The following is a 26,104-nucleotide window of genomic DNA, read 5'->3' as shown; positions in this document are numbered from 1 at the left end:
CGCAGGCAGCTCTCTCCCTAAAAATAGCCATCCCGTCCCGGGGCCGCGCCTCCCGGGCAGCGCTGGGGCCGGGCGGCGGGGCCGGGGGCCGGGAGCCGGGGGCCGGGGTCGCCCCGCTGGGAGCCCCGCGGATGGCCGGGGGCATCTTCTCCCCTCTGGGGAGCTGCTCGGAGCTGGAGAAGGGCGCCTGGCACCCGCTGGTGTGCCTGCTGTGCCACGAGCCCTTCCAGCACCCCTGCCTGCTCGACTGCTACCACAATTTCTGTGCCAGCTGCCTGCGCGGCCGCGCCGCCGACGGCCGCCTGCGCTGCCCCCTCTGCGGGTAAGGCGCGGGGACGCGGACACGCGTGGGCACCCCCCCGGACCGGGACTCGTGGGCCACAGCCCCGGCCCTGTACGGTGCCCCCCCGGGCCCTGCGAAAGGGCTGGGGCCGAGCCCCGTCCCCATCCCCGTCCCCGTCCCCGTCCCGCAGGCACCCCTCGGTGGTGAGGGGGGGCACGGGGCTGCCCCCCGTGGACCGGCTCCTGCAGTTCCTCGTGGACAGCTCGGCCGACGGCGAGGAGGACGTGCAGTGCGCCAACTGCGACCGGCGCTGTGCCAAAGCGGTGAGGGCGAGCGGGTGGGCAGGGGGCTGGCACCCCGCGGGACCCCTGGTTGTGCCCCCCCCCCCCCACTCCTCACCACCACCGCCGCCCCGCTGTGCCCACGCAGGATCTGGACGCCATGTGCTTCTGCAACACCTGCAGCCAGCCCCTCTGCGCCCCGTGCCGCGAGGAGACGCACCGCGCCAAGGTCTTCGCCCGCCACGAGATCGTTTCCCTCTCCAAGCGCACCAAGGACATCCACAAGAAGTGCCGTGAGTACTGCCCGCACCGCGCCGCGCCGCGCCACCGCGGGCGTGACACCTCCAAACCCCCGCAGCGCTGCACGAGGAGCCCTACATCATGTTCTCCACCGAGAAGAAGTCCATGCTCTGCATCAACTGCTTCAGGGACATGCAGGGGTGAGCGTCCCCGCGCCCTCCTGTCCCTGCGTCCCCCCACCCCGGCCGTGCCCTCACGCCCACCCCCGCAGGGAGAGCCGGGCGCACTGCATCGACATCGAGACGGCGTACGTGCAGGGCTGCGAGAAGCTGGACCAGGCGGTGCTGGTAGGTGGGCGCGGGGGCCGCGGGGCCGAGGCACGGAGGCGGCAGCAGCGCCGCAGCCACCGCGCCACCCCGGGCAGGCGGTGAAGGAGCTGCAGACGTCCACGCGCGAGGCCATCGTCCTCCTAAAGGCCATGATCGAGGAGGTGCGCAACAGTGCCAGCCAGGAGGAGACGGCCATCAATGCCCTCTTCAGTGGGATGCAGGTGGGGGGCCCGGCGGGGCAGCGCACTCCTCCCTGCACCCATGGGTGCCCACCAACCCCTTGGCACAGTGCTGAGGTGCGGCAGAGCCGTGGGACGTGTGGCATCTTTGCCATTTGCAGGAGCAGCTCTCTGAGAGAAAGAAGGCGCTCCTGAAAGCTGTGCAGAGGTGAGGGGCCACGGCTGCACCTCTGCGCACCTGGGGGTCTTGGGGCACCCGCTGGCACGGGACCTCCCAAGCCGGCATGGTGCGAGCTGCTGGCACCCACGGGTGCTCGTGTGGGTGCCTCCTTCCTGGGGTGCCCCGGGGCCAGGCAGCTCACCCAGAGCTGGTGCCCTTCGCCTGCTCTGCTGCAGCCAGCACGAGGAGAAGGAGAAGGCATTCAGGGAGCAGCTCGCCCACCTCGCCTCCCTGCTGCCCACCCTGCAGGTAGGGCCCGTGCCAGGCAGGGACATCACGCGCCTGCCAACCCCCGGCTCTGGGAAACGGCCTTCCCAGAAGCCGAGCAGGGGCCCCGGGGAGGTGGCAGCAGTGACACCCCCTGCGCACAGGTCCACCTGGTGATCTGCTCGGCCTTCCTGAGCTCCGCCAACAAAGCCGAGTTCCTGGACCTGGGCTACGTGAGTAGCACCGGCACCGTGGGGCAGCCGGGGCGCCCTGACGTGGTGCCGGGCACCCCCGAGCCCTGAGCCCTGCCTCGCCGCTGCCTTTCAGCAACTGATGGAGAGGCTGCAGAGGATCGTGAAGCTGCCCCACCGCCTGCGGCCGGCACAGACCAGCAAGGTAGAGCCCGCGGCTGCGCCTCTGCCCGCCGTCCCCACGGGCAGCCCCAGACACGGGCTCTGCCCTGCCCCAGCCCCACCTGCCCCCGTCTCGCCCCGCAGATCAACACCGAGTACCGGGCAGAGTTCGCCCGCTGCCTGGAGCCCCTGCTGATGCTCACCCCTCGCCGCTCCGTGGTGGGCAGCGCCGGCGGCATCGGGCCTGGCATCGCCGGCACCAACATGTGAGGTGCTGGGGTGTCCCCGGGAGGGGCAGGCGGGCGGGTGGGCGGCGAGCAACCCCGGAGGCTGCTGCGATGAGCAGGGGGGGCAGAGCCCTGCTGGTTTCGCCCTGCACCGGCACCCCCAGCGCAGCCCCCAGCCCGCTCCTGCCCCAGCACGTGCCCAGCTCCGCATCCTGCTTGCCCCCCAACCATGCACCCCCCTGCATCTCGCCGTGCACCACACCACGCGTCCCATCTGCATCCCACCAGGCAGCCCAGCACGTGCCCCCTGCCATGCCAAACTTGCCCCCCCCTTGCTGCCCTTGAGCCTGTCACCTTGGAGGTGGCCCGGGGACAGCACTGAGCACAGCTGTGCTGACGAGCGACAGGCACGGGGGCTTCAAGTGACAATTCTGGGAAGCGGGGCGGGCGGGCAGGGCTGGCAGCGGGCACCCCGGCGAGCCTGCACCCTGCTCCCCAGCGCAGCCCCAGCCCCCGGAGGCACCGAGGGCGCTGCTGTGCCCCGGGCGGTGCCGTGCCAACGCTCACCGCACACCCCGCTCTGCCACGGCCCCGCAGCCTCTTGGCCCGCCACTATTTTTATCAGAATTTCAGAGAAGTGCCCGGCAGTTCCTCGCCCGGGATATATTTAGTGCCCGTTGATGTCACAGCGGCGCGGGCCCTGCCAGGCGCTGCCGGCCGCTCGCCCCGCAGAGAGGACAAACGGGCGCTGCCGCCCCATGGGGACCGCTCCTCGCGCCCCGCTGGGCTGCGTGGCTGGGGGCAGCTGAGCACCGGGGGCTGTGGGGCCTCACGGTGGGGTCTGCACGGCAGGTAGGGTCGCGGGGCTGCACGGTGGGGCAGCGGAGCCTGGGGAGGTGGTGGCAGCAGGTAGGGGCGCGGGACCGGGGAGAAACGGGCAGGGGGGCAGAGGCTGCGAGCTCCTGGGGCTCTGCCCTGCAGGTTCCAGCCCTGCTCCCATCACCCGAGCGGCTGCCGGCCCCAGAGCTGAGCCAGCCTCAGGTGGGGCAGGTCCTTCCCTGTAGGAACCTGGCTGTGCCAAGCCCGGCTCCTGCCTCCTTCGTGCCAGGGCTGAGCTGGTGGAGCTGTGTGCACCGGGCTGAGCGGGGCAGCGAGCACCAGCTCAGGGCTCGCTGTGAAAACCTGGATTTTGGGGCAGTGCTTCCAGCTAACCCTGAGCGCAGGGAAGAATTTGGGGAGCTTTGGTGGCTCCTTTCTGAGGGCTGACACATCCCCAGCCCCGAGCACCACAATCCGGGGGTTTGGGGCAGCTCCGGGGAGCTCCGGCTGTGGGGGGCTGATCGGAGAGCCGGGGGTGGCAGGGCTGAGCCGGTGTCACCCCCGGGGCCCTCCCCCTGCCACCGCCTGCCCCGCAGCGCCGTCGCCCTCCTCGCAGGATCCCCGTCGGCCAGTCCTCCAAGACCCTCATGGTGCCCGGCTGCCCCCCCAGCGGCGATAAGATGTCCACGGGCTCCATGGTGCGGAAGCCAACGCTGCACCGCTACATCAGCACCAAGGTGCTGCTGGCCGAGGGCCGCGAGACGCCCTTCGCCGAGCACTGCCGCAACTACGAGAACACCTACCGGGTAGGGGGACGGGATGGGATGGGGTGGGGGGCGCGGGGCTGCCCCCTCCCTCGCTGCCCATCGCTGCTGCCCCTTGTTCTGCCCCCCCCGCCCCGCGCAGATGCTGCAGACGGAGATCCAGGGCCTGAAGGACCAGGTGCAGGAGCTGCACCGCGACCTGACCAAGCACCACTCGCTGATCCGGACGGAGATCATGAGCGAGATCCTGCAGAAGTCGCTGCAGATGGACGTGCAGATCGCGGCGCACTACTCCTCGGTGGAGATGATGCGCAGCGTCTTCGAGGAGGTGAGGCCCGACGGGGGCTCCCCCACCCCGGGGTGCCGCCCGCCCGCACCACCACCAGCTCCCGCTCCCCGCTGCAGGTCTGGGAGGAGACGTACCAGAGGGTGGCGAACGAGCAGGAGATCTACGAAGGTACGGCCGATGCCCGCCCCGCAGCCTGCGCCCCCCGCCCATGGAGCCATGGCCACAGCCCCGCTCTCGCCCCCCAGCCCAGCTCCACGACCTGCTGCAGCTGCGGCAGGAGAACAGCTGCCTGACCACCATCACCAAGCAGATCGCGCCCTACGTCCGCTCCATCGCCAAGGTGAAGGAGCGGCTGGAGCCCAGGTGAGCAGCGCAGGTGCTTTTGGGGCCGGGGGCACGGCCCCCACAGCCCTCCCCACATGCCGCACCCAGCCCCTGTCCCGCCGCAGGCTGCAGGAGCCCCGGGAGGCCAAGGATGAGCACACGCAGACGCTGCTCAGGATCGAGGACAGCAGCGAGGCAGCACAGAGGTAGGCGAGGTGAGGGCTGTGGTCTCGGTGCAGCCCCCTGGGCACGCTGTGCCCTTCCCCACAGCAGCCCATGTCCCAGCTGCAGGGCGGCTTCGGCACCGTCAGCAGTGCCCCGTGCCTCTCTTGAGCCTCCCAACCACAAGGAGGGATGAGAAGCACTTTCAGGAGCCCTTGCGTGCCCTCCAAGCAGTATTTAGAGGTGCCTCTAAAGGGCTCAGAAGGGATTAGAGCTCGGGAAAGAGCAGCTTAACCCAGCGGGCACGGCCGCCTGCCCTAGGGACGGCTCGCCCGGCGGCAAGGAGAGCAGGGAGCGGGCCCTGGGGAGCCGAGGGGGCGGCCGCACGCCCACCCTCGCCCCCGAGGACCCGCTCCTGAAGAACGAGGAGCGCTGCCGAAGCAAGCAGAAAAGCGGGACCGAGGGCAGCGCTCGGGAAGACCCCACGGCTTCGAGCTGAACGCCGAGAGCCAAATGCTCCGTGCTCGCTGCCGGCAACGTGTTGGGCAAGGAGCATGCACACGGTAACGGGCAGGCTGTTTGTGGGAGATCTGCTCTTCGGAGATACAGACTTGTACCAAAAACACCCGGGTTCAACTTATTGTAGTCCTCGCGTTAGCAGTGGTTGTGGTTTTCCTTGAGGTACGTTCAGACACGTGGCTTTCACCCAGCTTTCCTTCCCCGGCTTTAGTGGTGAACGCAGCACAGGCACCGCACTGTTCATACCTGGGAATTGGCACTGGGGGGCTTCAAACCCAGGCCGTGGGGGGTTTCCTGCTCCCCAGCAAGCAACGGAGCTGCATCAGCACCAGAGCACCACGGAGCTCGTACAGGCGATGCACACGATAGCCCCGGGACGCCCCGGTCACAGCGCTGGGCAGCTGCGGGTCCTCGCTGCACCAAACCAGGTCCCCAGCACGTCTTCCCCTGCCTGAGGTCCTACAGCTTGTACAGCACTTCCACTATTAAAGAGAGCAATGTGAGAGTAAAGCTTTCTGTTGTTAATGCCCATCAAACCCAAGTGAGAATAATTTCTGTTCCCAAGTCCACTTGTGCAAGTTCACACACAAAAAACATTTTTAAAAAAAAATAACTCATTGAGACTCTCGTTTGAGGTGTGTTGGCAGAAACAGCCAAGGCTGACGTTTCCGTGGGAAGGGCACCTCTACTGCGAAGAGAGGTCTGAACACGAGCTCACAAATAACTACACAGAGAAATCAGCACTACCTGGTTGTTATATTTGCATGTTTGTTCTTTTCCTCCAAGCTAAAAACATAGTGAAAGACAACTTATCAGTGAATGCTTTAAGCCGATATTCAGTGCAGAAAGTGCTCTGTAATATAAAGCATGACCTGGAGAAGAAAGGATTCCACATAGGTTAAGCAAGTAGAGCCTACGAATTTGTCCCTATTTCTCTGGCTCCACAAATTACCCAAAGTCATGATCATACTTCACTGTAACACTGAAGTGTACTGAAAACCCTTTGGGAGGTATAAAATTAAGAATTCCAGCTTTGATGTAGTCGCCATCACCTCAAGAGATCCCAAATGACAACCAGACAGAAGTTGGCAACATTTTTTTTTCTTTTTTCTTTTTTTTTTTTTAATAAAAAAATCACAAAAGCAATTTCCACCAGTGCCCTCTTTCCTGAGCTGAATCACAGTATCTTCAAGGAATACTGCAAGCCCGAAGCGTGTGCTGACAAGCAACTCATTTCCATTCCAGCAAGGAAGAATTATGTAAAACCCAGGAAAACGGTGAACCTCTTTGGTATATAACAACAGAATAAATTATACCACAAAGCCTGAATAGGAACCATTTCCAAAATGGTAATGTTTAAAATAGCATTATTAGCTAGCCAAACCTTTTGTTTAGAGAATTGCCCTAGAAGCTTCTCCTGCTCTCACCGACATCCCAGATTCACCCCAACACCAGGCAAGGATCTGAAGCGCTAAAAGCTCTTTGCAAGCTCGCCAGCCGCAGTCCTTCTCCTGCCTCCCCAACCCCAAGCCCTGGGATCTCTGCGGGACAGAGCTGGCCAGCGAAGACGCCTGGCAGGGCAGGAAGCAGCGTGATTTGGAAGCGGGTCTCAGAAGAGCGTGGACAGAACAGAGAGGGGAAAGCAGCAGCCGGGCGGTGGCTCCTGAAGGCAGGGCAGTAACCAGGGACCCCAGACCCAGCTCTTCTGCTGCATGGCTTGGAGGGGCCGGCAATTTGCAGGTGCCAGGAGCTCCCTGTTAACGCTGCAGCCCCAGGAAACCTGATTTGCAGCACGCTGACAGCTTTCCAGCCGGCTGATGTCCCGCAGTCCCGAGCGTCTGACGAGCCCAAAGCGAGGCCTGCTCCCGCAAGCTGTCCAAGCACCAGCCCGGGGCTTGCAGGAGCAGGCCTCCAGAGATTAAAGCTGTGCCGTCTGGCTTCTAAGGTCAGAAAGCTTTAAAAGACAGCTACGCCATAGGAACAGCATTCCCACCAGCACGGTTCCAGCGCAGGGGTGGAAGGGCAGAGCTCATTCTCCAGAAGAACCAGTCCGAGTGAGTTTCAGTACGATTCAGCTGCTTTAGGCGGGAGGATCATTTCTCAGAAGGATTGCTATAGGCTAAGTTATCCAGAGGATCCCTGAATGTGCGACGAAGGACTCTTATCTCGAGGAGGATGAACGTGCTTCTGATCTCCTAGTTACCTGGAAGGCCGCCAGGCCCTGCAGCACTCAGCGAGCTTCTAGTGGACGGCCAGGAAATGGGAACAGGCTGCTCGGCGCCAGCACTATGCATAGTTCCTCGACCTACAGCGCCCAGAGCTGGAGGTTTTCTCAACCAGTCCAGTTTTGCCGGCGTTACAGTTCCACTTTGACTCCTTTAATAAAAGGGAGACCCGACGGCACCTTCCTTTTGTATTCCAGGTACTCCTCCCCAAAAAAGTGGATGAGCGTGATCTCCTCTTCCTCTATCCGCTCCCTGAAGAACCGCCAGGACGCCAGCGTGTAGCCCACCACGCAGATGGGATTGCAGAGCAACACCTGCCAACAGACACGAGATGTTAACACCCCGGCAGCTCTGGCATATCCCCAGCTCCCCCAGGGATTATGCTGCCCCCGGTACTGAAGCCAGCTTTCACGGTCAAAAGAAATTGCAGGTGTAAGGTCTAAAAGCTCTGCAACAAAACGAGAAATCCCCAGAACTTGGGGAGAATTGTGTTCTCCAGGGGAATTAGTGCTTGGAAGGAAGCAGGCTGCAGGCACCTCCCCTGCCACCCCGGCTGGGAGCAGAGCGCCAGCTCTGGGCTCACACCCGCAGGCGGGTGGGAAGCAGACTGGGGCCCCCACAGCTGACAGCCCGAGGTTTCTACCGCATACAGGGCTGGGGCAGCGTGAAGAAATAGGCAGGTTATGAGGGGAAAGTAGCTGAGGGTGAGGTACGATACCTGTGTTCCAATACTCCAGTAAAACCATCCCACGTAGGACGGGTGCCGGAACCACCCGTACACCCCGCTCGTCACCAAAGTGTGCGTGTCCGACTTCTCGTTCTGAACGATGTGGTTGAAGTTGGAGCCCGCTGTGAGCATGGCAGCTTTCCTCAGGCAGTCCCCAAAGATCACCATCAGTAACCCTACGGTACTCAGCCAGGTGATCTGCTTCATTTCTGCAAGCGAAGCAGCAGCGGTCAGCACAGCTCCAAGGAGGTGACCGCGCTGCAGGCAGGGGCAAGTGGAGGCCTCCATGACGCCCCCATGGGCTGTCATGGGGGGAAGGAGGACGCCTCCCCTCACCAAAAAAACAGGAATTTGTAGAACTGTGACAGCTTTTACCGGCGCCATTCATTTCTTAGCCCAAAGAACACACCCGGGGGTGGCTCAGCTCCCCCCCAGCCAAGCTGACCTGGCACGAGGAGCTTCTCGAGGGTGAACTCGACCCAGGAGGAGAGCGCGGCCAGGTTGTACTCGAAGCTGTGGTTGAGCAGGAAGGAGTCGAGCGAGAGGCTGCGCGGGTTGTTGATGGCGGTCACCAGGTACTCCGAGTAGTGGAACAGCGACAGCGAGCACATGTACCTGCGGGGCGGGCAGGGCAGCGCCGGCACCCGCACCGGGCTGGCCGCACCGCACGCGGTCCCAGAGGGCCCCACCGCACCCTGACTGCTCAGTACCTGCTACAGGGCCCAACCCTGACCCGGTGACTGCCCAGTGCCTGCCCCAGGGCCCATCCCGGTGCCATGCTGCCCTGTCCCGGTGCCATCCCAGTACCCATCCCGGTGCCCATTGCTGGTGTCCAGTGCCCACCCCCGTGCCTGTTCCCAGTGCCATCCCACCCTGTCCCAGTGCCCACCCCAGTGCTCGTTCCCAGTGTCCACCATCCCGTCCCAGTGCCTGCTCCCGGTGCCCATCCCAGTGCCACACTGCCCCATTCCGGTGCCGTCCCACTCAGGTCCCACCCTGGTGCCTGTTCCTGGTTCCCATTCCCGGTGCCTGCTCCCAGTTCCCATTCCCAGTACCCATTACCATTCCTGGTTCCCATTCCCAGTGCCCCTTCCCGGTTCCCGTTCCTGGTTCCCGCCCCCGGTTCCCATTCCCGGTGCCGTCCCACTCGGGTCCCACACCGGTGTCTGCTCCCGGTGCCCGTTCCCGTCCCAGTTCCCGTTCCCAGTTCCCATCCCCGTTCCCGTCCCATCCCCGGTGCCCGTTCCCCCCTTACCACCCGAAGTGCCTCCACGCGGATCTCCCGGCGCTCAGCAGCAGCCCGCAGCCGAAGGCGAACCCCAGGAAGCCGGCACGGACGGCGATCTGCGGGCAGAGCGCAGGGAGGGCGCTGCCCCCGGGGCTCCCCCCTCACCCCCTTCACCCCCCTTCCCCGCCGCCCCCCGCCGCCCACCTTGTAGAGCGGCCGCGGGTAGAGCAGCAGCAGCGCCCCGTTAACGGCCGCCACGTGCAGGGCGAGCGCCAGGCGGCCCCGCAGGCCGGGCGAGGCGAGCAGGGCGGGCGGGGAGCCCAGAGCCAGCGGCAGCGCCGCCACCGAGGCGCCCAGCAGGAAGGCGGCCAGGCTGGAGCGCGCCTCACGGCACAGCCGGCCCCGCCGCCACCGCCCCGCCGCCGCCGCCATCTTGGCGGCACCCCCCGCCCCGCCCCGCGTCGCCCTAGCAACGGCGCCGCCGCCTCTCGCGAGACTTCCCCCCCCCCCCCGCCTCCGCTCCTGCTGTCGCCCAGGGCGACCGAGCCGCTCTCGCGAGAGCGCGCCCGGCGCTCGGCTGGGAGGAGCCAGCGCCCTCTCCCTCCCCCGGTGGGTGTGGCTTCGCCCCGCCCCGCCCCCTTCCTCTGTCAGGGCCCGCAGCGCTGCGCGTGGGTTTTTTTTTTATTGAAAATTGGAAAATAAAAGTTAAAAAATAGCCTCAAGTAGAGCTGGCCGTGGAGTGGAGAGCGGCCCGGGGAGGCCCTCGGGACCCGCCTGCAGCAGGCTGTGCCTGGGCCGCACCGTAACATAACGCACGGCACGGCCCTACATGTCCCGTAACGCACAGCCTATAATGCACGGCTCGGCCTGTGCCGTCCCGTAACACACGGCCCGTAACGCACAGCACAGCCCCTACTGTCCATAATGCACAGCCCGCAACGCATGGCATGGCCCATTCTGTCCCATAATGCACAGCCTATAACGCACAGCTCGGCCCGTTCCACCCTGTAACACACAGCCCGTAACGCACGGCATGGCCCGTTCTGTCCTGTAACGCACGGCCCGTAATGCACAGCCCATAACGCACGGCTCGGCCTGTTCCATCCCGTAACACACAGCCTGGCCCGTTCCGTCCCGTGCTGTTCAGTCCCGTTCTGTACCATAACACCCAGCCCATTCTGTCCGGTTATGGCCGTCCCGTCCCATCCTGTCCCGTCCCGGCCCTACGAGGCCGATCCGATGGACCCCGAGAGGAACGTGACGTACCCCGAGGAGGCCGACGGCGAGCTGAGGAGGCTGCTGCTGCTGCCCCGGCCGCCGTCCCCGAGACCTGGCCGCAGCGCCCGGCCCCCGCAGCGCTCAGCGGGCCGCGGGGCAAAGAGCCGTGCCGGGTCCTCGGGGGCCAGCCGCGGCCCGGGGACGGCGAGGGCACCCGGTGGGCCCGGCAGCACCCGGGGCTCATGCTGGAGGGCGGCCAGCGGGAAGGCAGCCAGCAGGCCAGCCTGGTGTGGTGCGGCCACAGGCAGCAGGGCCACCGAGGCTGAGCGCCCCGGGCTCCCGGTGGCCCCTTCCTCGCCGCCGAGGCTGCGGAGGTCAGCCAAGTGCAGCCCCTCTCCGGGGACGTGCAGCGGGGAGACCAGGCTGTCGGCGGAGCGGCGCCGGCGGCGGTAGGCGAGCTGCTCCTCGGGGCAGGGGATGAAGCCGTGGCGGGGCCGGTCGCGGCGGGGGGCCAGGAGCCGTGCCAGCCCCGCCGCCTCCCCGCCAGCCCCCCAGCGCTGCAGGTAGGCTGCGACCTGGCTGCTGGTCCACAGGTCCGTCTCGTCGTGGGAGAACCGCCGCAGCGGGGGCACCTGCGGGGAGCGTGGTTGGTGCCGGGTGCCACAGCCCCACCACCCAGCCCGCGGGCAGCCCCTTACCTGCAGGTACTGCATGCGGTCCCCCGGCTCCGTCCTGGCGGGGCTCACCGGGGGCAGGCCCCGCTCCAGCGCCGAGAAGTCACGCGTGGCGATGGGGTCCAGCGCCAGGACCTCGGCCGCGCAGCCGTACTCGTAGGGGCGGTCGTACACCAGCTCGCCAGCCACGGCGCCCTCCAGGCTGCTTTCTGCCGGGAACGGGTCCGCTGTCACTTTGGGCACCCCCTGTCCCCAGCACGCGCCCCCTCCCCGCCACGCACCCCACCTTCGTCCCCGTCGTCGCTGGCCAGGACGGCGCGGCACTTCTCGCAGACGGCGCGCAGGTCGGCACGGTAGCGGTCACAGGCCCAGAGGAAGAGGGGCAGGAGCAGGGACTGCGCCAGCGAGCACCAGATGAGGCACAGCACCATCCAGTCAGAGGAGGCGTCCGAGCGCAGGCTGGCGGCGCTCACCACCTGCGGCACCGGCACGTCACCAGCGGCCCCCACGTGCCCCCGCCCCGTCCCCGCGGCACTCACCAGCACCGGGAAGCCCATCAGGACGTCGTAGATGAGGACGATGACGGTGACCAGGTAGGTGATCTGCAGGGAGGTCTTGATGGGCTCGGAGCCGTCGATGGAGGAGCGCCGCTTGCCCTGGGCGTCCTCCACCACGATGGTGGGCACGTGGAAGCGGTTCTTGCTGGCGTCGGGGCCGCGCCGTCCCCAGAGGGTGTGGAAGAGGGCGATGGCAATGCAGACGGCGCCCACAGCCATGCTGCCCCCGATGAGGAGCAGGAAGCAGACGCCGAAGCCCAGGCCGATCTCCGTCACGACGAAGCGGCAGTCCCTGGCGTAGAAGCGCTCGGTAGTGTCGTGCCACCCCACGGCCGGCAGCGTGGAGAGGATGAAGGAGACCATCCAGATCCCCATCACAGTGTGAACCGCTTGCTTCCTGGTGTTGCTCAGCCTGGGGAGAGGCAGCAGAGCCCACGACATGCTCAGCACAAGAGGGGGCTGCGTGGCAGGGCTCTCTCCCCCTCCCCAGGTGCTGGCACAGCCACTGAAGCGTGCCGGGGGATGGGGCACAGGGCAGGCAAAGCCTCGGTACCTGTAGTTGACGGGCCAGCGGACCATCCACATGCGGTGGTAGGAGAGGGAGGTGACGGAGAAGCAGGTGACCAGCGTGAGGGTGTAGAAGGTGGAGACGAAGACCTTGCAGAGGCCCTCGTTCCACTCGTAGCCCGAGCGCCGCCGCCGGAGCTGCACCACGGCGTACGTGGTGATGGGGATGGCGGTGTTGAGGATGTGGGTGCCCGCCAGGGAGCACAGCAGGAACTCCAGCGGCTTCCACTTCTTCTGCTTGGCGCTGATGCTGAGGATGCCCCAGGCGTTGGCGAGCAGCGAGACCCCGGCGCACGCCAGCCAGGCTACCGCATTGCCGGGCAGCCGCTGCTCATCGCGCATGGTGGAGGGACGCGGCACCATCGGCGAGGCGCCGCGGGGCCGCAGCCATCTAGGGCACACATCAGGCCATCGAGGCTGGTTCTGGGCACCGCCGAGCCCAGCACCTGCAAGCGAGCGCAGGCTGTCAGCACCCCACGGGTTCCCCGTGGCGCCGCCGCGTCCCCCCGCGCACACTCGCCCGAGGGCCGTTCCCCACCGAGGATGAGCCCGAGGGCCTCCGGCACGGGCACGGTAGCGGGTGGAGAGGAGGCAGCGCAGTCTCGCAGCTATAATTAGACTCCTCGGGAAGAAGCAGCAGGCTGGCAGCCACGGCGCTGCCGACACAACCTCCTCGCCCCCGGAGCGGGAAGCTGCCCGCAGCCCCGTGCCGTGCCAGCCGGAGAGATGCTCGGGGGTCAGGGACCCCTCCTGCGGGGTCTGCCCACGGGGCACAGCCCCGCACGGCACCCACGAGCCGCATCACACGGCTGCCAAACGCCGGGAGCTATTCTGGGCTTCCCAATAAAAGACAAGGATTTTCTTTCTTAAAAATAACTACAGGAAAAACAGCCTCCGGAGCCTGCTGTGCTGCCGAGGGAAGCCCACGGCCCACGCCGACGGTGCCCTGGGGAAGCTCCCGGACACCCCACGGATGCGGGGAGCTTCCCCGGGGCTGCGGCCACGCGGGCTGCTCCTCCACGAGAGACAAACCCCGCGTGGGGCTGCCCCCGGGGCGCTGCACGGCCTCGGGGGGGGCAGAGGGAAGGGGGAAAAAGGAGGCAGAGGAGGGGGAAAGCACCCGCTCTTATGTAACCCCGGCCCTCCGCATCCCCCGGCCGCGCGTCTCGGGAGGTGCCGGGCTGCGGGGGAGGCGGCACGGAGCGCCCCGGGGGGCTCGGCGACCCCCGCCGTGCCGGAACCCCCCGCGGACGCCCCGTCCTCAGCGGCTGCCCCACGGCACCAACCCCGCGCTCGCCCCCGCCGCCCCGGCGGGTCCCCGGGAGCCCCGGAGCCGGGAGGCGCCGTCGGGCAGAGCCGGAGCTGCCTCCCCGGGGGCTGCCCGAGGGGCACCGGCGCCGCTCTCCCCCCCTCCCCCGGCCCCAGTCCCGGTCCCCGTCCCGGTCCCGGTCCCGGCTCCCGCAGCCCCTCGCCCGCCCGGTACCGGAGCGGATCCCCGCGCTCCCCGGTGCTCCTCCAGCGCACGGCGCCCCCGGTTGCCCGACGGCGGGGGCAGCCCGGCGGCAGAAGGACGCCGCCGGTGCCGGTGCCGGTGCCGCCCTTCCCGTACCTGCCCGGTTCCGCCCGGTTCCGCCCGGTTCCCCCCCCGGTTGCGGGGCTGCCTCCCGCACCGAGCCGCGCCGAGCCGAGCCGAGCGCCCAGCCGGGGCCGCGGCGGGCGGCACAGCGCATGTCTCGGCACCGCCCGCCGCGCCGGCACGGGCACGGGCACGGGAGCGGACCCCGGCCCCCGCCCCCCCGAGCATCCCCGGCAGCGCCCCCGGGGCCGCGGGGACAGCGCGGGGACAGCCGCGGTGCTGGGCGCGGCGACGGGGACAGCGGCTTCGTCCCTTTGTCCCCCCCGTCCCCTCCCCGGGGGCTGCAACCCCCCGCCCGGTTTTGCCACCGGCGTCCTGCGAGGGTCCCCCTGGACACCCCCGCTCCATCCCCACAGCCCCCTTGGATTGGAGACACGCTTGGGAGCCAGCCCAGGGGTCTGCCACCCCCCAGGGCAGAGGCTGGGGGGCTGCGAGCCCACCCCCCCAGGATTACAGGGAACGAGGAGATGTCAGCAGGGAGCAGAACGCCCGCGGCACGCAGCGTCGCTGCAGCTCGGAGCTGGGGTTCAGAATAAGCTCTTAAGCCAGCCCTGCCGCTGCTTCAGGAAAAAAGTGACACCCCCTTTATTCCAGTCAGAGATGACAGACTTTATTTATGTCACAGAATTCCTCAAATAACTTAGATGCGCACGGAGATACTACCTAGGGCTGTCAATGGAAGGGGCTGAGACATTCAATACAATACTCGGTCGCTTTTATAGGCGCAAGTATCATAAATAAGCTTTGGTGTACATTTTTTTAGGACATACTGTAAGTTTAACACAGCTTCACAAAGACTCGGGGCCTCGTGCGTCCCTTGTGCTGCCACGTGCGTGCGCGCCGCTGCGGTGGGGGCAGGAGCTTGGGATTAAACCCCAAAACTGGGGCTCTGGAGCTCGCTGACAAACCAATGCAAATGCTCCTGAGAGCCAGGCAGATCCCGGAGGCTTTCTGGAGCATTTAAGCCGTTTAATAATACACAGGGTGAGGGCGGTAAATCCAGTAGCAGCTCGCTGCTGGCATCGCTGCGGCGCACCCAGAACACCGGCTCTGCTCGAGCCCGCTCCTGCGGCACGGCACGGAGTGGTGGTGGCAGCGCACGAGGCCCCGCACACGTAACACAACACGAATGGGGACGGGGAGGTTTGGCCGAGTGAATACTTGAGCAGCACGCGGTCGCCGGCGGCTCTCCTGCGAGCGCTTTGGTCCAGGTCGGAGATCAGTGCTGGGCAGCCTGCTGCATCTGCGCCTGTCTCTTGGCTTTTGTTTGGAGGTATCTCCCCTTCCCTTCCTCGAAGCGCCTCTTCTCGTCCTCGGTTTCCGTCTGGCAGTAACCGAAAGAAAGCAAAGCCACGAACATTAGCTTAATGAGGAGCTGAACGGGCAGATCTGATGCGTGGGCAAGTTTACACGGACTTTGTTCAATCAATAAGTTCAGTTCCCTTCCAGCTGTCGGCGGCGCCCACAGCACCGTCCGTGGGAGGTGCCGGATGGAGCCTGGCCATGTCCTGGGCACCGCCGGCTGCTCCTGCTGCCCACGATGGGACAGCACCCTCACCTCACAGCCCCTCGCGGTGACACTTCCACATTGTCCCACGTCCCTTGCACCGTGTTCTATCCCCTCTGCCCCAGGCTTGGCCAGCCGTAGCCTCTGGATGCCCCGCGGATGAGGGAGCTCCTTTCCCAGCCAAGGGACGCTCCAGCACCCGGAGAGGACTCAGGGTCACAGCAAGGCAGCCCCAAAGTCGCACCCCTCACCCCCAGTACTGCACCCATGCTGCTGCTCACTCCCAGCCCTGCAGCCACGTGCCCCACGCGGGGGGCTCCAAGCAGCCCCCAGCCCGCCAGCCACTGAGCCCCCAGCATGGATGCCCTTCGGGTTAGCTCGCAGCAGAGAGAAAAAAGAAATGCCATCGCTGCACGCAGCGCGGCTCCCTCTGAGAGCTCGTTAAAGATGCATTACTCTAAGCTCCACTGGGACAATAGAGATTAATAATTAAATTGCTGCCAGCAAGAAGATGCAACTCTGCTCTGCCTGGACTGCCTGCTCGGACAGGCAACGCAATCACAGCTGAAAACTTGGCTCACCCTGATGTCAAAGCCCTACAGAAAAGCAACCCCTGCTCCATGCATGGCAGCGGTGCCACACCACGGGCTGCCCATGACCACGGTGCTGTGGCTGCCCCGGTCCAGCGACCTCTTTAATTCAGAGAATCACCCAGAGGAACCCAGCCTGAGCATAACGGAGCCAGCAGCACCCCCGTTAGGGATGAGCACAACCTCGTCTGGCACCCAGGCTCCCCACGGCTCAGCTCCTGCCTGCGAGGGAGGACACCAGGAGCCCCGCGCTGCTGCGGTGCCACCAAACCCCACCAGGACATATTCACAGCAACAGATGAATAGCTCGCAGCACATTCCATTCCAGTAACACGCGTTCCCTAAATTATTCAGAAATTTAAAAAAAGATCTCCCGAGTTCAACTTCGGCTGGGGCTGGAGCCAGAGGCAGCGCACGGGTTGGACGCGAGCGTTCGGACACGAGCGCCTGGTGGGAAACCTGCTGGGCAGCGGGCCAGATCCTGCCCTCCAGCACCGCCAGCCCCGTGGCAGCACTCGCACCGTGGTGGTGGAGCCGTGGGGCTGCCGGCCTGGCCAGCGCCGTGCGGGGTCTGAGCCAGCCCCAGCCCGCGGGAGGCACCGCGCCGCCTGCCGCAGGAAGCGGGGATGGGAAACGGCTCCGAGGAGCGCAGCTTGGATGGCTAATGTATAATTAGCCCACAAAATACTCCAAAATGTCACAGACCGCAGAACAGAAGGAGATCTACTCGGCATGAAATATTAATCAAGAAACAACTCCCTGCCATCAGCGCTGCGTCAGCTCAGCGCCGCCGGCATCCAGGAGCCGGGAGCGGGAGGAGGGCGGCGGGGCCGGGGGCTGCGGGCACCCATCGGGTCACTGCGGGGAGGGAGGAAGCCGTGAAGCTCCAGCGACAGATTTCCCTCATGTTGTGAGAAAGGAAAAACAAATCTCTGTGCTGGCAGTTTTCAACCAGAAGAAATTAAAAAAAATAAACAAACAAAACCAACCCCGAAGCCTGGCTTGGCGAGGTTCATTTGTGCTCATGTTTTTCTGCTGAACAATTCAGAGGAAGAGGTTTTGTTGGACAACAAAGCCCTGAGGGCATCACATGAAAAGCCCAAGTATGTAAAATATTCGGCGTTTAATAAACAGGAAGCCTGAAACCTCCCGTGCTTGCAGCAAAGAGCAGAACATTTGTGTTCAGAAGCCCGAGCAGCATGGGGCTGTGTGCGCACCGAGCGAGCTCTTACCAGCAGCTGAGGGACAGGCAGGGGCTTCCCCTCCTTGCTCAGGGACACGTAGGTGAAGAACGCGCTGACGGCACGGTATCGCTCCTGCGGCTCATCCACGAAAGGGTCGGCATCCACAAAGACTTCGATTTCCATGGACTTATTGCTCGTGAAGGTCATGCGCCCCGAGATGGTGATAACACTACCTGCAGAGAGCGGAGGGGTGGCTCACCCACGATGGCACCGTGGCCGCACCTGCGAGCAGAAAGCTCGCCACGTGCAGGCAGGACCCACGGGACCCTGAGCGTGCCCACGGGGCACCCGCGATGCCCCTGGCAGGGCTTGGCCCCAGGGTGCAGCCACCAGCGTTACCCACAGGACACGGGCTGCCCCAGCAACACTCCTCGCGCACCAGCACCACTCAGTTTCGGGCACCCTAGGTTAATTTGATGCCCAAAACCATGTCCCAGGTACCGGGTGCCTGCTGCCCCAGGTCTCCTCTCTGCATCAGCACAGGGGATGCTGCAGATTTCTGCTCTTTTGTGCTTTACCAGGACCTGGCCCGTGGGCATCTCAGCACCGCACGAGGCTCACCAGGACGGCGTTCCCCTGCGGCTGGCAGAGACACCACTGCCTGCACCCCCGCACCCCCCTGACCTTTCTTGATCTTCTCATGGAAGTTGATGGCGTCCACAGAGGCGGTGACAATGTTGGTCTTGCAGTGGCGAGCGGCCACGATCCCGGCGACCTCGTCCATCAGCTTCATGGTGACCCCTGCGGGAGGAAGGCAGAGCTGTGGCCCCCTGGCCCGGTGCCGATGGCCGCCAGCACCAGCCCAGGGCTGAAAATTCAAGAGCTAGAGTGTTTATTTTGGAGCTTAAAGACTACAAAGCCCGGAAGGCTTCCTCTGAGAAGCCTGTCTGTCCCCGCTAAGCAAAGGGATCTTTTCCCCTGGCTGCACAGCCCCATGCCTCCTGCACGCCCAGCTCGCTGGTGCACGGCTCAGGACCCCCGTCCTGCCCGGGCAGCTCGCCCCTCGCCAGGCCCCCCCTCACCGCACGCAGCGGAGCTGCCAACCCTGAGGAAATTACTCCCACAAATTGCAGTAATTTCTACACTCGGTATTTATAATTTGAGATTTGCAGTTTGAAAGATGGCAACAAAATTGTAGCATTTACGGTCTGACTGTGTCGGTTCCCTGGGCTTTTTTTAAAACAGAGACAGAGCCCTCTCCGAACACGAGTCCCAACATCTGGTGGCAGAGATATTTCTGAATTCAGCGCTGAACTGCCTGTGGATCTTGAAAGCAGCGGCAGCGTGTTGACTAGGTTTGAAGGTTCTATTTTTAACAGCGTTTCCTTAATATATATATAAAAATGGAAGCCACCCCTCCTGAAGGCGGGCGAGGGGCGATGCCCTGGCCCCCGGCGCAGCCACGAGCCCCACGTGCCTCCACCGACCTGGATGGCACCGGCCCCAAGGGGATTTGGGCGTTGCCATGGATACCACCCATTTTTATGGCCACCAGGCCGGTGCCAGACCCTGGGGAGGAGGCGGCGTTTGCTCGTTCCGGACCCCCCCAGGCCGTGTCACTGCGGGTTTGCCCACCATGCTGTGTTTTTATTTTCCTGCCGCAGCAGCAGCGCGCTGATGGCACCCTCACGTTTCCTGCCACGAGCACTGAGGATGGCGAGGGATGGCCGGGAGCTGTCCCCACTGCCACGGGCACGCAGCAGGGGGAAAACCCATCAGAAACCTGCATCCCCCCGCAGGGCTGCCACCGCCGGCCGTCCCCACGCTGCCACTGCACACAGCCCGGCTGCTTGGGATGCCTGACAAGCACAAAAAATGAGAAATATTGTGCACTCGTGATAAGATTTAAGTATTTTTGAGCAGGTGCCTGAGCACGGTGCAGGTGCCTAGCGCTGTGTCCCCATGGCAGACATCGTTCCGCAGCCCTGGTGGGATTTTTCCAGGGTCCTGTGACTCGCGCTGGGATCAAAATAGAGCGTGGTGCCAGCGCCGCTATTCTTACCGCATCTGTTGCCTTGTGCTAATTAGGCCTCACAGCTGCTAATTATACCTTGAAGTTTGGTGGCATCTCAGCTCTGTTCTTCGGAAGGGGAGACAAACACGTCCCCGTGCCTGGGCTGTCAGAGCCACAGGTGCCGCGGGTGCTTCCCTGCGTGGTGCCATGGCCCGTGCCCCGTTGCTGCTCTGCCTGCTCTGTCTTTGCCTTTTCAGGGCACTGCTGAACCAGGTACGACTGCATCCACCTCCTGCAGGTGCTGGAGCCACGAGGTTCAGCAGGGAGCTGCAGGGATCCCCTGGGGCCAGCCCTGGGGTTTGCTCCCTGCCAGCCCCCAAAGCCTCCGGTGGGCCCCAGGGACTCACCAGCTGCTGGCAAGGGAGCAGCACAAGTTTTCCACCTGAAAAGATTCACGTGGCCAAAAGCCTGTGCAGTTTGCACTTGCTCCATTTTTGCTAAGATGCGGTGTTGTGTTTTTTTTTTTTTTTTTTCCATTTAAAAAAAGAAGTTTCACATGCTCACCCTGTGCTGAAGATCACCGCATCCGTAACCAGCACCGATAAAAAATGCTGCTTCAGGTGCGGTAACCCATTACTGCTGCGCTGAAAGCCCTGCTCGTTTCGTTTCAGACACACGCAGACAGTCCTTTGTAGGTAATGAGAAAATTGCTCTCCCCAATTATCCTCACCCTGTTACTCCATTTACCATTCTCCACGCTCCCAGGGGCTCGTTCCCGGCTCTCTGAGCCGCTTACCACACGCGGTGCCATTAGGCACTGCTTCGGGATCGCAAGCACAAAAACGCTAAAAATGGAGTAAATGGTGCATTATAATTGTCACCAAACACAGGATCCAGGTATCAGCTGCACAACATACACGGCTAAAACGACGTGCAGAGGGGCACCTGGCAGCGCTGCCGCAGCCCAGGAGGCGCAGCGCTTCGCTCCTGGCAGCGAGGGTGCTTCACCTGCTGCAGCGCTTGCTTACACCCCAAAAAAAAAAAACAAGAAAACAACAATTTGGCGTGCTGCTGCTCTTCAAATCCGGCCATACGGCGCGTTTGCTGTGGGCAGGAGGCCGGGTGCCTCAACCCCATCAGCTGTGGGGCCGGGGCGGCGCTGAGCGGACCCCCTGGGATGCGGCCACCTCCCGCTCCCCGCGGCGCTCACTCACCTCCGTGGACGAAGCCAAGCAGCGTGCAGTCCGACGGGCCCACCAGGTGGATCAGGCTGGACTGGCTGTAGCCCACGGTGTGCGGCTCTGCTCGCAGAGAGAGACACGGAGGGGTTAGCGTGGTGCGGCGGGTGCCTGCCAGCCCACCCGTGGCAGCGTCCCACGCGCCCTGGGGAAGGTGCTGCGCCAGCTTCTGCAAACTGAAACGCTCCCAAGTTGGGACAAAACACCTACACCGGTCCCGAGAAGCCCTGAAAGGACAGGGTACTGAAAGCGTGATGAACGGCCACCTCCCTGCTCTTTGCCTACCGATTTTATTCAAGCTCTGTTTTTTCTTTGAAAAGTCAGCAGGAGCCTGAAAGCAAACTGGAGTGCACTGAACGCAAGGGGTACCTGCAAGGTTTTCCAGACCTGGCCTGTTCACCCATCTACGTTTGGCAGCGTCTCAGGGGACCACACTTTGTGCTCAGCCTCAACATCTCTGCTCCCACCCCCCCAGGTAGCAGCACGTATTCCTGTACAGCAGCACAGATGCTCCCGCTGCCCACCGTGCCCCCAGCCTTACCTTTTGTCTGTCTGTCTGTGAGCAGGGAGAGCAAAGGAAAAAAAGGTATTTAAGCAACTTTCATCATTTATTACCACGGAGGTGACCCAGTTCAGTCCCCACGCGTCCGTGTGCAGCCAGGCACATTTGGCATTCTCAGGAGCTGACACCCTGACCCCACGGCACTAAGGGTGTGGGTATCTGAGTTCTGTGAGAAACGCTTTTGGGGTCCCTGGTAGCTGCAGCATCACCAAGCCAGGATGAGGGCCTGAGCCGTGGCTCCTGCAGCTCTCTGAGCAAAGCTGGTTCTGTGAACGTGAGCTCCAGAAGCCCGGCTGCAGCTGCCTGCCCTAGTTTTGTGCCCAAGCTCTTCCCTCTGCCTCCCTGCTGGACCACAGGGCCCGGAGGAGCTGCCTGCAATGGACTGCAAACGCCCAAAGAACTCTTCCTCCTTGGGCGTACCAGCAGCAGGAAACTCAGGAAAATAAAAGATGCTTTCCACCTTCCTTTAGCCAAGGGAGACCTCGCAGAAAGAACGGAGACACCCGAGGACAGGCGCTGCCAGCAGGGGCTGCGTTACCTGGGTTGATCACCGGCAAGATCACGTCGCCGTTCCTTTGCTTGGTTTCCAGCCGATCCAGCTTCTGCTCCTCGTAGCGCTTCCTCCCCTCGTCCTCCTGCTCCTTCCGTGCATACTGGAAGGAAAAACACACTCGGTGGCAGCAGCCGGGTGCCTGTTGGCAGATCCAGGCCCCCCCAGCCCTGCTCACACCGGGGACACCGGGCAGCTGAGCAGCGCTGTCCCTTCACCACCATCCCTCCTCCGGGACCAGGCACCGTGTGCCAGCAGGATCCCCTCTCCCACCAGCACAGGGCTGTGCTGGCTCTGCCCCTGTCCCCCTGTGCTGGCACCCAGCCCTACCTGGATGGGCGGCACCTCCACCACCTTGTTCACGTTCTTCAGGGCCAGCGGCACGTACCACAGCGTCGCCTTGTTCGTCACCTTCTTGGCCCCTGGCAGAGGGAGGGCAGCGTGAGCGCGGCGGCCCTGGGCACACGGCGCGGCTGTGGCGGCACACCCCGGCAAAAACACCCCGAGGAGCCCAGCCAGTAACCATGGCAACCACAAGGAAAGGGCTTTTGTCAGCTCCAAGCCCGCCGCGTGCGCTAAATTATTCCGATTTTCGGTGGAAACTCATCAGCCGCACCACAACAGGCCTGTGGAGCTGTGCTGCCCCTCCCCAGCACGCTGCCCGGTGCCCGTGGGTGCCCCGTGTCCCCGCAGCCCTCTCAGATGGGGGGCTCCCACCCACGGGTGCCGGAGGAGCCCCCCCGGAGCCCCCCGCCCGGCCATTCCAGGAAGCCGCGCTCTTTGCCCCGCGCTGCTTCTCAGAACTGGCGATCTAAAACAGGGAGGTGGGAAACGAAAGAGAAAGCAGCCACCATTCAGCGACTTCTGGCTGCTGGTTGTGGTTCGGCTCCTCCATTTCCTTCTCGGGATTTAGGAGAAGGAGCATGAGGCAGCTCCAGGGAGAGCCAGGGCTGGAGAGACCGCGCACGATGCTGGAAGCTCGTGTCCTCCCAGGCACTCCGGGGGTAGCAAGGAGGCAAAACGAGAGGAAAGGCTCCCGCAGAAAGCTGCACGCCTTCAGCAAGCGCGAGTCAGCACGTCTGCAGCCCTCAGCAACAACCCCCATGGGGCTGAAGCCCTGAGCTGAGCAGAGTGCTCTCGTCTGGGGCTGAGAAAGAAGAGCAGAGCTGTGGGCCCCAGCCCGATGCGATAAGGGATGAGGCACAGCGCTATCAGCACGGGCTCTTTGCTCATAGCAGGTGTTTCTCCAGAGCTCTGAGGGCCAGGAGGTGTTCCCGGCCCTGGTGGCACTGCACAGCTGATGCAGGAGCCTGGGGTTTGCCAACACGGCTGCGCTCGTACCGGCAGGAGACCCACGGCCAGCAGCGGGCAGCTGGAGAAGGGGATCCAAATGGGGACTGCCTTCCCCCCACGCCCAGAGACAGCACCACGAGACCTCCTTGAAAGAAAAACTGAAGTCCTAAAAAAGCAGAGGCTGCACCAAAACACAATGGGGCACCTTGATGCAGACCCTCTTTATCCAGGAGGGAGCACAGACCCGCCACGTGCTCCGGCAGCCACCACGCATGGCCAGGGGTCCCTGCGGTACCCTGCGCGCTGCATCGGGACCAAGCTGCGGTCCCACAGCTTCTGCCAGCAGCAGGGCCTGCAGAAACACCCGGCGAGAGCCGCAGCACGCAGCGATGCTCACAGCCAGCGCAGCCCCCTAGTGTCACGGCCGCCGCTCCCGGCACGCTGCGGCACCAACCTGCCGCCTGCCGGGCACCGGCTGCTCCTCGCAGCATCCCCCGGGGACCAGCACCACCAGCACCACGGCCCCGGGGCCGATCGCTGCATGTCCCTGCCGTGCAGGCTGCCCTGTTCACCGAGCCACACGTAGCGAGGAGCTCGGCTGGGCTGGGGCACCCCCAGCCCGTGGCACAGCCGCGCACGGGGCAGACCCCGACACCGCTATATGGGGACAGCTCTGGTCCCCATACGGAGCAAAGCAGAGGGCCACCCGGAGCCGTTTACCTGTCAAAATGTTCTCGGACATGACGTTGACCTGGACTTCCACCGAGTGCTTGGAGGTGTAGGTGATCTCGGCGCTGACGTTGGCCACCTCGCCGATGCACATGGGGGAGAGGAAATCCGTCCGCTCCACGCGCGCCAGCGCGGCCACGCAGGGCTCCTGGGGGTGCAGAGCAGCGGGGTCAGAGCTCCAGGGGGGGGAGGAAGATGAGGAGGAGGAGGAGGAGGACGGAGCACACCCTGCTCCATCGCAGGACCCCACGGGTGGGGGCTCAGCACCCGCTGCACCCCCCCAAAAACGCTTCCCCTTCCGCGATGGCGCGAGCAGCGCGTGCCTTCCTCCGGCTGCACGGCAGCAGGAAAGGGGGCACCCCCCGAGCCCCAGGGCCCGACCGAGGCTTACGGGGGGCACCCAGACACCCCCCGACGGCACCCCCATCCCCACCATCACCACCATCCCCGCTCACCCCGGTGCCGGAGTTGCAGTGCCGGGTGCTGATGATGGCCCCCGCCTCCTCGATCATCTTCAGCACGGTGCCGCCGTGCACGTTCCCGGCCACGTTGGCGTCGTCGGGCCGCATGATCCTGCGGAGGCACCGCTCAGCCTCGGGGGGGCCCGGCCCGACGCCCCCCCCCAGCTCCTCCCGGTGCCCCCCGCCCGCCATCCCCGGTGCCCGCCGGATGCCCCCGACGGCAGCACGTGGCGCCCGCTTCCTGCCCGTTTCCTTGGAAACCTCCCGGTACCGGCAGCGGGGCGCGGCCTCCGGGGGGGGGTGGGGGGCTGTGCTCGGACCGCCCCCCACACCCCCCCACACCCCCCAGCCCCGCCCGGCCCCCCCCCGGCCCCGCCCGGCCCCGGTCCTGCCCCTCGCAGCGCCCCGAGGGCGGCCCAAGGGCACCGGCACCGGGCGGGGCGGCGGCACCGGGGGGAAAAAAAAAAAAACAAAAACGGGCGGCACCGGGCGGGCACCGGGGGTTGGGGGGGGGGGTCGCGGCCGTTACCTGGAGACCTGGATGGTGGCCGGGCCCGGGCCCGCCGCGCCCCGCTCCGACATGGCGGCCCCGGTGCCCGCCAGCAACGGCGCTGCTGCGGCGGCGGCGGCGGCGGCGGCGCGGAACGGAACCGGCACGGCCCCGCCCAACACAACCCGCCCCGCCCCGCCCCGGCCGTGCGCAGGGGGCGGAGACACCGGGGGGGGCGGGGCTGGGACGGCACCGGCACCGGGACCGGCACCGGGACCGGGACCGGCACCGGGACCCGACGGTGCCCAGGGCGCAGCCCCCGGTGCCGGCAGCCCCCCCCCCCCGCACGCCTCTCCCAGCACCGGAGGCTCCCGGTGCAGCCGCCCCACCCGGTGCTACCCCCGCCGGGGGGACGCCCCGGGGCACCCCCGAGCCGCTCCCGGGGTGACGCAGCCCCCAGTGCCCCCGGCGGAGCCGTGCCCGGTTACACCCCGAGCATAACCGGGGGGCTCGTTCCCCTCTCCAAGCCTCCGTTCCCTAAAAGCACCGTCCCCGGTACGGGGCCCAGCCCGGAGCTGGGGGAGCCCCGCAGCCAGCACCGGGTGCCCTGCACCCAGGCGGGTCCCGGGACCCCCCTCTGCACAGCCGGGCCACCGGAGCCGGTTGCGGCCCCACCACGGGGTGGGCAGCGAGACCCCGGCCACCCGGGAGCTCAGCACCCACACAGCCCCGGCTCCCCCCAGCCATGCTGTGCACGCCCAGGGCCCACGAGCGAACCGTGGGGTGCCCAGCACCGTGCAGACACGTGTGGGGCTGGGGCACGGCTCCCTGCCGACACCCGCTCCTTTCCCACGCTCGCGTGGAGCTTCCCTGCCAGCCCCGGGGGCCGCGGGCAGCGCCCGGGACCCTGGAAGTGCTGAGCGAAACTGCTTCGGCACCCGGAGCCCCCGTGGGCGGCGGAGCCGCTGCGGCGTGCCCGGGCAGCTCTCATGGCCCTGCCACGGCTCCACGGCGAGCGGCCCACGGGCAAGCCGCCTGTCCCTGCTCCAGGAGCCACCCCACCAGGCCCTGGCTGCAGGCACGGGCGGGATGGTGGCCCCACAGCTCTGCCGTGGGGCTGGGCTCTGCCCCGAGGTGCTGCAGCCCCACTGCTGCCTCCCCCTGCTCAGCTGCCCACCCCAGGAGGCTCGGGGAGGCCTGTGCAGACACCTGCCGGCACCTGCCCGAGCAGGAGGACGCCCCGTCGGGCCGCCCGCAGCCCCAGCCCTCTCCTTCCCCAGCCCTCGTGGTTCCCAGTGCTCGAGGGAGCCCCGTGCCCAGCGTGCTGGGAACTGCTGGGAGCGATGGGCCAGGGTGGCTGGAGAACACACGGGGGGTTAGCGGGGATGTGGCACCTCCCCTGTGGGTTCCCCCAAGACCCCAAGGTGGATGCAGCTTCCCCAGCACCCCAAAATCCGC

At 65.3% G+C, this 26,104-nt stretch overlaps 4 protein-coding genes across 4 annotated transcripts; 1 reads left to right on the top strand and 3 right to left on the bottom strand.

Annotated features, from left to right (window-relative positions):
• The first annotated feature begins 131 nt into the window (after nt 1-131).
• On the top strand, nt 132-5,176 carry RNF207 (ring finger protein 207). Its single transcript, XM_032201625.1, has 17 exons — nt 132-322; nt 474-606; nt 713-857; nt 923-1,004; nt 1,076-1,151; nt 1,229-1,354; nt 1,474-1,520; nt 1,709-1,781; nt 1,904-1,972; nt 2,067-2,135; nt 2,237-2,358; nt 3,755-3,944; nt 4,045-4,230; nt 4,308-4,359; nt 4,437-4,554; nt 4,641-4,721; nt 4,999-5,176. The coding sequence occupies exons 1-17, from the start codon at nt 132-134 to the stop codon at nt 5,174-5,176; spliced, it is 1,938 nt and encodes a 645-aa protein (XP_032057516.1).
• A 1,131-nt stretch (nt 5,177-6,307) lies between these two features.
• Nucleotides 6,308-9,808, bottom strand: ICMT (isoprenylcysteine carboxyl methyltransferase). Its single transcript, XM_032201644.1, has 5 exons — nt 9,581-9,808; nt 9,404-9,492; nt 8,594-8,763; nt 8,140-8,357; nt 6,308-7,735 (listed from the first exon to the last, which is right to left on the bottom strand). The coding sequence occupies exons 1-5, from the start codon at nt 9,806-9,808 to the stop codon at nt 7,553-7,555; spliced, it is 888 nt and encodes a 295-aa protein (XP_032057535.1). The 3' UTR covers nt 6,308-7,552.
• A 244-nt stretch (nt 9,809-10,052) lies between these two features.
• GPR153 (G protein-coupled receptor 153) lies at nt 10,053-12,734 on the bottom strand. The gene is made up of 5 exons (XM_032201490.1): nt 12,379-12,734; nt 11,808-12,237; nt 11,555-11,744; nt 11,293-11,477; nt 10,053-11,226 (listed from the first exon to the last, which is right to left on the bottom strand). The coding sequence occupies exons 1-5, from the start codon at nt 12,732-12,734 to the stop codon at nt 10,600-10,602; spliced, it is 1,788 nt and encodes a 595-aa protein (XP_032057381.1). The 3' UTR covers nt 10,053-10,599.
• A 1,882-nt stretch (nt 12,735-14,616) lies between these two features.
• On the bottom strand, nt 14,617-24,796 carry ACOT7 (acyl-CoA thioesterase 7). The gene is made up of 10 exons (XM_032201554.1): nt 24,686-24,796; nt 24,151-24,268; nt 23,687-23,843; nt 22,004-22,095; nt 21,662-21,776; nt 21,103-21,117; nt 20,538-20,624; nt 17,994-18,110; nt 17,358-17,542; nt 14,617-15,352 (listed from the first exon to the last, which is right to left on the bottom strand). The coding sequence occupies exons 1-10, from the start codon at nt 24,736-24,738 to the stop codon at nt 15,248-15,250; spliced, it is 1,044 nt and encodes a 347-aa protein (XP_032057445.1). The 5' UTR covers nt 24,739-24,796; the 3' UTR covers nt 14,617-15,247.
• Between the last annotated feature and the right edge of the window lie 1,308 nt (nt 24,797-26,104).

The sequence above is a fragment of the Aythya fuligula genome, chromosome 21, assembly GCF_009819795.1.
Source record: "Aythya fuligula isolate bAytFul2 chromosome 21, bAytFul2.pri, whole genome shotgun sequence".
NCBI lineage: Eukaryota > Metazoa > Chordata > Aves > Anseriformes > Anatidae > Aythya > Aythya fuligula.
Note: the sequence above shows the minus strand (reverse complement) of the source record. Positions and strands in the feature narration are given on the sequence as shown.